The sequence below is a fragment of the Oncorhynchus kisutch genome, linkage group LG4, assembly GCF_002021735.2.
Source record: "Oncorhynchus kisutch isolate 150728-3 linkage group LG4, Okis_V2, whole genome shotgun sequence".
NCBI classification, from domain to species: Eukaryota; Metazoa; Chordata; class Actinopteri; order Salmoniformes; family Salmonidae; genus Oncorhynchus; species Oncorhynchus kisutch.
Window position 1 is genome coordinate 75,801,624 of NC_034177.2, and position 12,236 is coordinate 75,813,859.

The following is a 12,236-nucleotide window of genomic DNA, read 5'->3' on the forward strand; positions in this document are numbered from 1 at the left end:
TCATTGGTGACAAAGCGGTGGCCTAGGTGATTTCTAGTCCCTTTATTTTTGTCAGGCTGTGTTTTGTCGACTTGATCACATCTAGCAGGTGCTGCCATGAGCTTAAATGTTTTTATTTTTATAATCTATGTTTATTGCTGATGATGACTGGGAATTTTAATTGATGGTCTTGTGATGATGTGGGATGCAGTTTTTCTTGAAGAAGATAATCAAGGAGACTTGCAGAGAAGTAATGAAAGTTCTATAGTTTACAGTGTTGTAACAGTGTTCAACAAAACAGAGGCTTGGTTGTAATTTGATGTGGTGCATATTGTATTTTTGCAGTGAATGAAATACAGGAATGTTAGACAAACATAACAAACATGCTGCCATTTTATTTAAAGCAATTTTCAAATATATGATCATATTTCTCTTCTAAATAAATGCTTAGTATTCTCCAAACTCTTCTCAGCTTCACTTTGAGTGACTGCAGTGGCACTATAGACTATAGTGAGAGAGCCCTATTTTGAGAGCCACATCACGTTGGATGGAGCTAGAACACCACATGCAAATTAGTTATAGGCCTACATCTCCCAAAAGTGTAATCTTCCCCCATTTCTCTGGTCTCTTAAAGCCCTCTCCCATCCCCCTGTCCCATGCAATTCATAGGGTGTTCATTTGGCTGTCATTCAGTGCTCGTAAATGAGGTGCCCAATAGGCATGCTGCCAGTGTCCTGTCGCCCCCAGCCCCACACTCAGCACCTCCATGGTGGGCCTCTTTCTAAACGTCCTTGTCCTTGAGACATTCAGTTAGTCCCTCCAGTATTTTTTATTGCAAAATCAATAATTCCCCGCATATTATGCGAAAGCTTGCAAATTTGACCCATCACTGCACTATTTCCACATAAAACGGTCAAATCAGTGAGGAGATTTGATTAATCTGGCGCTGGTGTCCAGGTAGGCGTGTTTTGCACCGGGTGAAGCTGACCGCATTCGTTTTGGAACCGGGCTGCCATCTGGGCATGAGCCAGGTTCCCTTTCAAACCCACAGCGAAGTCAGGTCAAAACAAAAGTTAGGTAATGAGTACGATTTTGTGTTTTCAACGTGCAAAAGTTATTGTTTTTTATTAAAACTAGTTTGAAAATTCTGATATATTTTATGAAAAATAGTATATTTTATTCATATTTTTCTGGATGATGCACCATAATGCAGTGTTGACAACATGGCCGAGCGGCGAAGACTATGGTTTGATTTGAGAAAGGCGCTCCTCGCTCATCGTTTTTGCCTGTTCACGTCACGGGCCGTAGACTGGTGCCCCACGGTTCAGCATAATCGAATCCGATCCAATTTTATCGCATAAAACTGACCAATCACCGCAGTGCAAAAATAGGGCCCGCAATTTCAAACAATTTACCGCATAATATAGTTTGATCAAGCCACACGTCACCAAACTAGTTTGGTATTTCGGGAAAAATTTGACAAAGTCATCGCATTTTGCTCTGCAAAATGTCAGAACTGCTGCAGCTAAATCAAGCATTTTTTGCTGGCAAATATCACACAAAATAAACGCAATATCCTGGAGGGACTGTTCAGTAGGACAGAGCAGAATGGGTAACATCTTTGATAGATCTGGAAAAAAGCTCAGATAAAAGATACTGGATGGCTTCCCACATAAAGCAAAATGGACAGCAGATAGTTTAACATACTCACCCATTAGTATAGTACATTTGAAAATGTTTCTTTAATCCTTTATTTGACTTCAATAATGTCAATACTCATGTTTTAGTGTGAACTGCCCATGAAGATGTTGACATCTGCTGGAGGATATTACTCCCTACAGGTGTCTGTCCATCACCACTACTAAAAGACGAGTGGATTTACACATGGTGCCTTCCCGAAAGTATTCACAACCCTTTACTTTTCCCACATTTTCATGTGTTACAAAGTGGGATTCAAATGGATTGAATTGTCAATCGTTGTCAACGATCTACACAAAATACTATCTAGTGTCTTTTTTTAGTTTAATGGACAATAAGTAAGTTGATCATTGCTAGACAGCCATTTTCAAGTATTGCCATTTTGCCAAGCTGATCAAAACTGTAACTAGGCCATTCAGGAACATTCAATGTCATCTTGGTAAACAACTCCAGTGTATATTTGGCCTTGTGTTCTAGGTTAATGTTCTGCTGAAAGGTGAATGTCTCCCAGTGTCTATTGGAAAGCAGACTGAACCAGGTTTTCCACTAGGATTTTGCCTGTGCTTAGCGCTACTCAGTTTCCCTTTATCCAACAAAAATAAACCCTAGGAACCACCAAGACTCTTCCTAGAGCTGGCCTCCCGGCCAAACTGAGCAATAGGGAGAGAAGAGCCTTATTCAGGGAGGTGACCAAGAACTAGATGGTCACTCTGATAGAGCTCCAGAGTTCCTCTGGGAGAACCTTCCAGAAGGACAACCATTTCTGCAGCACTCCACCAATCAGGCCTTTATGGTAGAGTTGCCAGACGGAAGCCACTCCTCAGTAAAAGGCACATCAAAACAAATCAAACTTTATTTGCCACATGCACCGAATACAACAAGTGAAGACTTCACTGTGAAATGCTTAATTACAAGCCCTTAAACAACAGTGCAGTTCAAGAAGAAAATAATTACCAAGTAGGCTAAAATAAAAAGTAATAATAAAAAGTAACACAAAAAGTAACACATGACAGTCTGCTTGGAGTTTGCCAAAATTCACCTAAAGACTCTCAGATCATGAGAAACAAGATTCTCTGGTCTGATAAAATCAAGATTTAAGTTGGTCTGAAAGTCAAGCGTCAAGTCTGAAGAAAAGTTGGCACCATCCCAACTGTGAACCATTGTGGTGGCAGCATCATGCTGTGGGGATGTATTTCAGAGACAGGGACTGGGAGACTAGTCGGGATCGAGGGAAACGGAGCAAAGTACAGGGTGATCCTTGAAGAAGACCCACTCCAGAGCACACAGGACCTCAGAATGGGGCGAAGGTTCACCTTCCAACAGGACAACGACCCTAAGCACACAGCCAAGACAATACAGGAGTGGCTTCGGGACAAGTCTCTGAATGTCCTTGAGTGGCCCAGCCAGAGCCCGAAAATAGCTGTGCAGCGACACTCCCCATCCAACCTGAGAGAGCTTGAGAGGATCTGCAGAGAAGAATGGGAGAAACTCCCCAAATACAGCTGTGCCAAGTTTGTAGCATCATACCTAAGATGACTCAAGGCTGTAATTGTTGCCAAAGGCGCCTCAACAAAGTACTGAGTAAAGGGTCTGAATACTTATGTAAATGTGATATTTTAGTTTTTATTTGTAATATATTTTCAAAAAATATATAAAAAACTGTTTTTCTTTGTCAAAATGGGGTTTTGTGTGTTGATTAATGAGGAATTAAAATACATTTAATCAATTTTACAATAAGGCTTTAACATAAAAAAATGTGGAAAAAGTCAAGCAGGTAAGATCTCCTCAAAATGTTCACAAATTGGAATTCATTTCTTGGCTTCTGCTCCTGCACTTTATACTCAAACAGACACAGGCTGACTGACTGCCAAATTGAATGTTGAAGTATGTCACAACACATTACATCCAATGGTGCAACCTTCCCCTTACTGTACGCTGTGCTTCTCCAGTCTATTGTCCCTCTCTACCCACGAAAACATTGTGGAGGGCTTGGTATTCTGTTATTTTCTGTTATACTCTGTACGGAGTGTGACACCTTTGGTTGAAGTTAAAGTCTCTCCTCAATGTGCTACTGCCTACAACTTGCTACTGCCTACAACATGATTTACATGTATTACCACTGGTGTCAGGGCAAAGAAAGAGATGTTTCATCAGCCAAGCATATCACAGATTTCAGCCAATCAGCAAGAGCGATCCTCTCCTGACCACCAGGCCACGACGCACTGCAAGGTCAGTGAGTGGGCAGGCAGTAACCTAACCATGCCAACTGACCTGTCGGAAAATCCATAAGTCATTGACTGGACTTTCAGGGTGTCAGAACTTCTCCATTTTTTGCCAGGTTTGTGTTGCAACGTTGCTCAATCCAGTATCCCTGACCATAAACAAATAGGCTAGTTTTGATCGGCAATTGCTGATATGGATGAATTAGCGGATTCCACACCTGTTTAAAATAACTATGTGGCTGGAGGTCAAGTTAAACACACAATGGAAGACTGATAGTGGTGTTGACCCATGTGAGTGTCTATCTAATGTGAGTGGAGCCACTGTGGAGAAAGATGCAACTGGGGCTGTCCCACTCCCATTGATCATCTGTAATGGTCAGGGATAAGGACATTGCAATATTTATACTATCCAACTCAGGAGCTTGCAGTATTACAAAAATCTCATATTCATCTCTGGTTGGGATACACATCTCTGAATGCTCAGGGCCAGTACTCAACACCACCAACTCCCAAATGGCTGTTATACTATGGATCTTCAGCCAGGTCCTCCAAAATGGTTGCGTCCTTTCAATTCTTCTTTCCGTATTAAATTAATCATTATAAAGCATTTAATGAACATAATTACCTCAGCTATTAGTATGCCATATCTGAACAAGTGTATATTTATTAAACCATGAATGTAATCTATGAGTACAGATAACTAACTACCATGACCATGAGCATAATAACTGGCAACTACAACACATAATGCATTCACTATACATGCCCACAGGTATCCTTGAATTATAGATGTTCATTTGTAACATTATGACAAATGTTTTGCAATAGTGCTTTGATGAAGGAGCTTGGTACAGCCCAAATATTGAAGGGAATTAAGTTGCCATCCTGAACAATCTTTTAACATCAAATATATTCACTCAATTTAAAGAATAGGAAAACACACACAGTGATTTGATGACTGATTTCTATATACTAATTTAAAACCCCCACAATATGTTTAAAGTGAGAAGTAGGCATTGGTCTGAAGCCGAAAAAGAACGGAAATTCACATGAGCACAAACTCATGCTCTACCAAGGTTTTCCACCCATGCTCTACCAAGGTTTTCCACCCATGCTTTACCAAGGTTTTCCACCCATGCTCTACCAAGGTTTTCCACCCATGCTCTACCAAGGTTTTCCACCCATGCTTTACCAAGGTTTTCCACCCATGCTTTACCAAGGTTTTCCACCCATGCTCTACCAAGGTTTTCCACCCATGCTCTACCAAGGTTTTCCACCCATGCTTTACCAAGGTTTTCCACCCATGCTCTACCAAGGTTTTCCACCCATGCTCTACCAAGGTTTTCCAGCACACATCCGTTGACCCACTACAGTAGCTATGTTGGTTTATTGTACTTCAAACAATGTTTGAAGTACAGGTTGTCTAGGATTCATACCTTAGGATTCAGGTTACTTAGGAGTCAAACCTTTTCAAACAGCCTAATTCATACTCTTCAGGTGAATAATGGACTTTACAGTGTCCCGCAATTAAAATAATATATAGGACCAGTCGGTCGGCCAGATAGGTTCTCTGAGCTAGAAACACTTGAACAAACTTTAAAAGACTAATGTTAGGCAATTTTCTGTCAATTGAGCCGTTATTATGTGCCATGGTTTGCTTAGCTAGATGCAGGGAGTCTATAGCCCCTGATAGACCTACATCCCGTTTCAGATAGTCTGCAAAATGTACGTAGATGTAGATGTAGACAGAAATTTGCTTAGTTCAAATTGTCAAGACTAATTTATTCAACATGAATAGCGAGGTGACTTCGAGGTAAGAAGAGCTTCTGTTCCCAATAACCTGCTAGAATAGGCTACTGAGGATGGAGTCATAATTTCAATCACCTGTAGCCTAATCTGACGGACTATTGATTGGCAATTGCGATAGAGCTTTGATAACTTAAAATTAAAATAACTAAACATGGCCATTAATAATTCCTACTGGGGCTGTCCCACTCCCAAAAGGCTACAACAACAAACTGAAGTTTCATGATTTTTATTAAATCCGTTTGACTGCTCCAGGTAGGTTACACAAGTGGCACAAATGGATTTGCAATGATTCCAGTGATATCATAATTTAAACATATTTATTGTATGAAATGGTAGCCTACAGTGGCCTACAGTGGCATACAGTATAAATGACTATGCAGATTACTACTAACAGATGCAAATGTATCATTATCCATATTTAATGTCAGTTTCATAACAGAAGCACGCCAGGGAGTTCCATAACTTTCATTTCCAATTTCATCTTGAGCAGCCCCGAGACCCAAGGATTGAGCATGCTTAAAACACTTTTTTTGATACCGTTTTCCATAAGCAAAGTAGACATTGGAATGGAGTTTAAACCACGTCCAAGTGAATTTATCGAATGCGCCCAAAGTCGTTTTCAAGTGCTTTGCTGCCATTATTTCTTGATGCGGAGCAGTTCTAGCGTGTGAATATGTTTTATGGAAAAATAAGTGTTTCCATAAAGACGATCTAAATAGCCTACCTACACTGGACTTACAGAGTACTGCTCTGGCTCCTCTCACTCACCTGACTCAGCCAATATTGGACTGAGCTGCCTGCTGCAGTGCTTTCTCAACATACACACACACCCACCCCTTTAGGCCCTCCCCACCACTCACTAGCTCACTCACTCAGCAACAGTCTGCCTCACTGCCTGATAGTCAGCAGCAGTGGGTCACAGTGAAATCATTTTTTTCCATAGAGAAATACCATAGGTGCCACGGTGCGACGTAAAAGTAGCCCCAAAATCCGACACACGTGACCAATACATTTTCACATCACATCCTTTTCAAAAGTAGCCCAATTTGCAGGAACACTGTGTACATGGCAACCCAGCTTTATGGACACTGTAGCCTCGATTTAATCTAGAATTTAAGACCAGCGTGACTATATTATTATCTGTTTATTGTTAGAAAGTGGCTTTAGATCTTATATCAAAGAGATTCAAATCGATTAATTTGGTCTTAGAGGATGTATAATAGTTAACTTATGTCTATGGCCCAAAACCGATTAAGCAAGTAAATACACTTTAAATAGCACTCTTGCAAACAATTGATCAAAAGAAAATCCCCAAATGACTTCTCAAAATGCACTTGATTTTATCTCTAGGGGGAGATAAAATCATTAAACTGAGATTTGCTAAAATCATATATTTTTTCAATTTAAAAGACATGCCTAACTTCTGTCTCCATTCATATTTTTTTTCAATTTTAAACTCTCTGATTCAGAAGGGTTGGGTTAATGAGGGAGACACATTTCAGTTGAATGCATTCAGTTGTACAACTGACTGGATATCCCCTGTTAAACACATGAACCAGAAATAGTGAATTGTCTGCAGCACATGATCAATACCAGCAGAGGTCTACAATGATTCTAAAATAGAAAGTGTCAGTATGAGTAATCCAAACTGGCCCCCCTCAAATGAAAAACTCCATGTGGGTTGGCTAGAATCCAATGCATAGTTTCTCTGATTGGTTGTGTGAGAAACTATGTGAGCAAAATATGCAAATTGGCTCGAAATTGCAGTTGAAATCACTGGCTCTCATGCATTGGGAGACTGAACTTCAGAGAGAGCAAGGGGGGCATGCCTGCTCAACACTACTGACTGCAAGTTATGAATTCATGACAATATACTTGAACAAAACTAGTTATTACAGTACATTTTAAAGTATATCTTGTTCAATCATCTTTGTCTTGGAACCTCTCTATTCATTTTTCAAATGAGTGCCACGAGGTAAGGATCATTGTTTTGTTTTTTAATGTAGCCTTAAAGTAGATGTTTGCAGTTCAAGGCAATAACTCATTTGGATGGGTTCTCAATTTGTAAGCAGAATAAAATATTGTATTGATCATTTTAAAACGTTTTTTGGTTTTCATTTAGATTTTAGGAATAGCACGATCATACGAGCTGAACAAAAATCTCTGTTTGGCAACAACTTTTCTGGTGAAGTAGATGTTCTTCCGAAAATGTTGACTGCCATGTAATATCATGAGACTAAAAAAACATACATTTAGTAGGTACTTAACGGAGCCCCGTTACGTACCTAGACATTGACCTGTGTAATATAGTGTATAATGAACACATTTAGAAGAAGACATTTTGGGACCTCAAAAGACCTGAAGAAAAAATATTGAAGGACTTTATTAAAATACATTCTGTTTGTTCCCCCTTCCTCAGGTACCTCCACATATTAAATTCATCAGCAATGCCGGTTCCTGTTATGCCTGTAGACATCGCTATGCGCATGTACATCACACACTCGCCACCTCTCCGTAGCTTCCTCAGTTCCCATGAGGACTTGAGGGCCAGGAACCGGGCAAACCACTACAAGCCCCTACAGCCCTGCATCAGCTCCCAGAGGCCCCTGGAGGGCACCAGTCTGGTCTGGAAGAGCCCCAACACAACCATGAAGACCTCAAAGGGCAAGAAGAGAGTGGTCTTCGCCGACTCCAAAGGCATGTCCCTCACAGCCATCCACGTCTTTTCAAAGTTTGATGAGGAGCCTGCGTTGTCCAACTTTCAATTTGACCTCATAGACCTGGAGAATGCCACCATGGAGCTGAAGATCAGCACCAAGCGAAGCCTGGCGCTGGACTTTCCCCAACCCGCTGCAGACTATCTGTCCTTCCGGAACCGGCTGTTGAAGAATTCTGTGTGCCTGGAAAACTGCACACTGCAGGATAAGTCACTCACGGGCACCGTGAAAGTCCGAAACCTTGGCTTTGAGAAATCTGTCCATGTCCGGGTAACTGTTGACTCATGGAAAACCTACACAGACATTGACTGCACCTTTATGAACAACGTCTACAGTTGCCAGGACACAGACACATTCGCCTTTGTCTTCAAACTGCCCAGTTACGTATCTCCTTATAACAGAGTCGAATTCTGCATATGCTTCAGAAGCAAAGACCAGGTTTTCTGGGACAATAATGACGGTAAAAACTACATTCTCAAACCAATTGGGTGGAATGGAGATGATGTGAAAACAATGCCCAAAACCCCTGTTGAGCGTAAGAAACCAGAAGAGCACAAGAACTCCAGTAAACTACTGGAGATGGGGTTTGACCAGTTTGCAAGTCCCCGCTCATCAAGTGGACTCTTTCCTGGGTTGCAAAGCTGGGGCCGAATTGAGAATGGTGCCAACTACTGGTGAAATTAGGGAAGACTTTCAGCTACAGTGAAGAGTTATAACAGGGATACACTTGGAGCTGAGGGATAGCAGTACTAGTGACATAACTTATCTTAAAAAGTCAAAAGCTGCTTTGAATGCAATGAAGCACATCAAGAAATAACAAGTGTATGGAAATATGGACCATGGCTAGTTTCTACTGCTATTTGGTTACCATAGAGATACTTTCTTAATATGATCAGAGAGATGGAGGCAATTGATTTTATTTTAATTTTACATGTGATTCTTGTGTAAAGTAAGTTAGTGCCTTCTCAATATCCTTCCTGTTATAAAACAAATACCCATTGAAATTTAAGTTTGACAATCTGTAACCTGGTATTAGCCCATTTTCAGGGTTGGAATTTATCGTAAGCAAATGCACTGATTGAGATGAACTTCCTGATTTCCATACATACAGTATGTGGTGGGATCGGACCAATGGGATGTCCTTCATATTGAAGGGTAAGAGTGGTATCATCCATCTGTGAAAAAGTAAAATACAAATGTATATGAATTTCTCAGTAAATAAAGGCAAATTATAAAATGTACCTTCAACATCCTTTGTACCTTCAAAATATATGTTTTTAATGAAGACTCGTGTCATTTGATTTCTCAACATTGCTGTCTCATGTATCTCTTTTCAAATGCTTATTATTGTATTTGATGCAATGTGAAGTTGTATTGAAAAGATACAATCAGGAAATGTAATTATCACGGTCTGTTGTCTCATACAGGAGTTAATGCTGGTATGTTTTTCTTTCCCAATAAGTGCCCTGATAATGTTAAGTCAGTATTACAGAACTATGCCTTGTGGTGGACCTATTCTATGTTTAACTGGGCTCTATGAATGGTGATTGTTCTTATTTCTATACGTGTAATTCTGGTGTGAGTGTTGAGCAGTGGTGTGGCTGAAGTATGTATGTACACAATTTTATATTATTACTGTGAAAAAAGGTTGGTTATTGTGCTCTTGAAGGTGTGCTTAAAGTGTATGTGATCCTTTTAGAAATAAAATGTTATATTGTACAAAACATTCATGATCCCTAGTCACTTTTTCATCACCTCTTCAGGGGTATGCCACAATGCAGGGCCTAATAATGGCAAAGCTCTCTTTGTGTCACTGACACGTTTTAAACAACTGGCTTTGACTGTGAGGCATCGGAGAGGGTTGAAGTCATACCCCTACTACAGACTCCATTTTACACCTTGGTCAGCAGCATGACAAATAGTTGTCTGTTGACCACTCATGCCAGAGGAGTGCTGAAAGGAAACTCCAGTCTCGTGACACCTTGGTGTTAGAGCAGTGTAGAAACACACAGCTGGATATTACATAGCTAGTTCATACAATAGGGGAGCCTTCAAGTTTCAGTGTGTCATTGGTTATTACATAAATAATTTCATACATTTACAGGGGAGAAGGTGAACCAAGTTATATTCTCACCCTTCTCTTCTTTCAGAGGTAGTGATATGCCCATGCATTATTTTGTCAGTGGAATGTAAATTAAAGGGTTGTCTGACTCCAGTCAGTTTCCTGTGCAGAATCATACCCAGCAGGACACATAATAACTCCTCTGCCTCAACAGGAAGAGCCCCCAGGATAAGACTGCTCACCAGCCCCTGAATGATACCAATATCCTGAAACCTCCTGATAAACTTTACATTATGGATGATGACACAATAACATATCTTCCTGCAAGAGGCATTACTGTAAAAAACACACGAGAAGCATTCACTACTGTATATTATATCAGACTCGCCTTGAAACATCCAGTAAAACGCACGTCAGTCGGTCAAATATACTGTAAGTGAAATATTAACGGAGCACTGATGACTACTTGAGGTTAACCTGATAGCAATCATGCAATAAGAACATAAAAGCAATGGACCCCTCCCATTTACAGATGTTGGATCTTAATTTGATCGCCCTGTTCCAGTAGAACTTTCATGCAATGCAGGGCATTTGAAACTTGTGGTGTATTTGAGGTTTAAAAAGGCTTCTGAAGTCTGTCATTTCTACTTTTAAATTTCAGACTTGAACCAACATAATAATTCACATTTCCTGTTGTTGCCAAAATTATTTTCCTGCTTTAGCAAACTTGCTCAAATAACGATCCTACATCTGTAGTATAATATGCTAAAAACAAACAGGCCCTTTTAAGGTAAACTTTCCATGGGACTAGGTGCATGAAAACAAAAAAATAGTTGTGTGTTTTGAACAGAGGTCCACAACCAATACAAATATAACCTACATTTTCACCTGGTGAAGGTTTTTTTGTCCAGTAGTTTTCGACAGTAGTTTTATTGATAAAAACAGTTTTCATAAGGAGTCCTCAAGGCTCAATTTTATGCATCTAATTTGACTTGTAAATTGTAATTTTGAACTGTTCCAGCTAATCAGTTGGACATAATTTGTTTCATCATACTGTGACCCAAGGAGGCTTTGCGTGCTCTACTCAGTGTTATCTATGGTACAGGTTAGTTAATGATAATCTCACAAGGCACATGAATCCAGCCACCATTCAATTGCAGATATAATAGAAACATATAGTTAATATGCAGTTCATAAACAGCACCAAAACTGAAGTGGTTTACAATGGATCACACCTACAAAATGTACCTAGACCCGGTGTGGATGTTGGTATTTACTACATGGTGTGTTTTGCCATCATCCAGACATGAAAATAGCATTGTGGTGGTTCATAACAAGGGGTGGGAGGTTGATAAGAAGAGATTCATTATTTTCTCTGAAATTCTGGTGGAACCAAAATACTATTTTGTTTCGTAACTACAAATAAAAATGATGTTGAACAGAGAACTCACTTCTGACAATAATAGGCAAGGAATTCTATCCAGACACATTGTTCCATCCAGTCTGTTCCAAGGAAAACAACATAATGACACCGATAAATGACCAAGGTCAAATAAAATAAAATAGTATTTGTCACATGCTCCGTAAACAACAGGAGTAGACGAAAGCCTCGTTCACAATACCCATAAGCACTCCGTTAAGTTGCACTGAATGTCTTGCATTTCAATGGGGACGTCCATAATGGAGTGGAAACACAACGCCACCTTGCGGTTGAAGGCTCTGTTGCGAAGACGGACGCGGCATAATTAG

The 12,236-nt window shown here is 40.1% G+C and overlaps 1 protein-coding gene across 1 annotated transcript; it reads left to right on the forward strand.

The window, feature by feature from the left end:
• Positions 1-7,477: 7,477 nt before the first annotated feature.
• Positions 7,478-10,151, forward strand: LOC109890009 (protein phosphatase 1 regulatory subunit 3C-B). The gene is made up of 2 exons (XM_020481952.2): positions 7,478-7,683; positions 8,128-10,151. The coding sequence occupies exons 1-2, from the start codon at positions 7,670-7,672 to the stop codon at positions 9,101-9,103; spliced, it is 990 nt and encodes a 329-aa protein (XP_020337541.1). The 5' UTR covers positions 7,478-7,669; the 3' UTR covers positions 9,104-10,151.
• Positions 10,152-12,236: the final 2,085 nt, after the last annotated feature.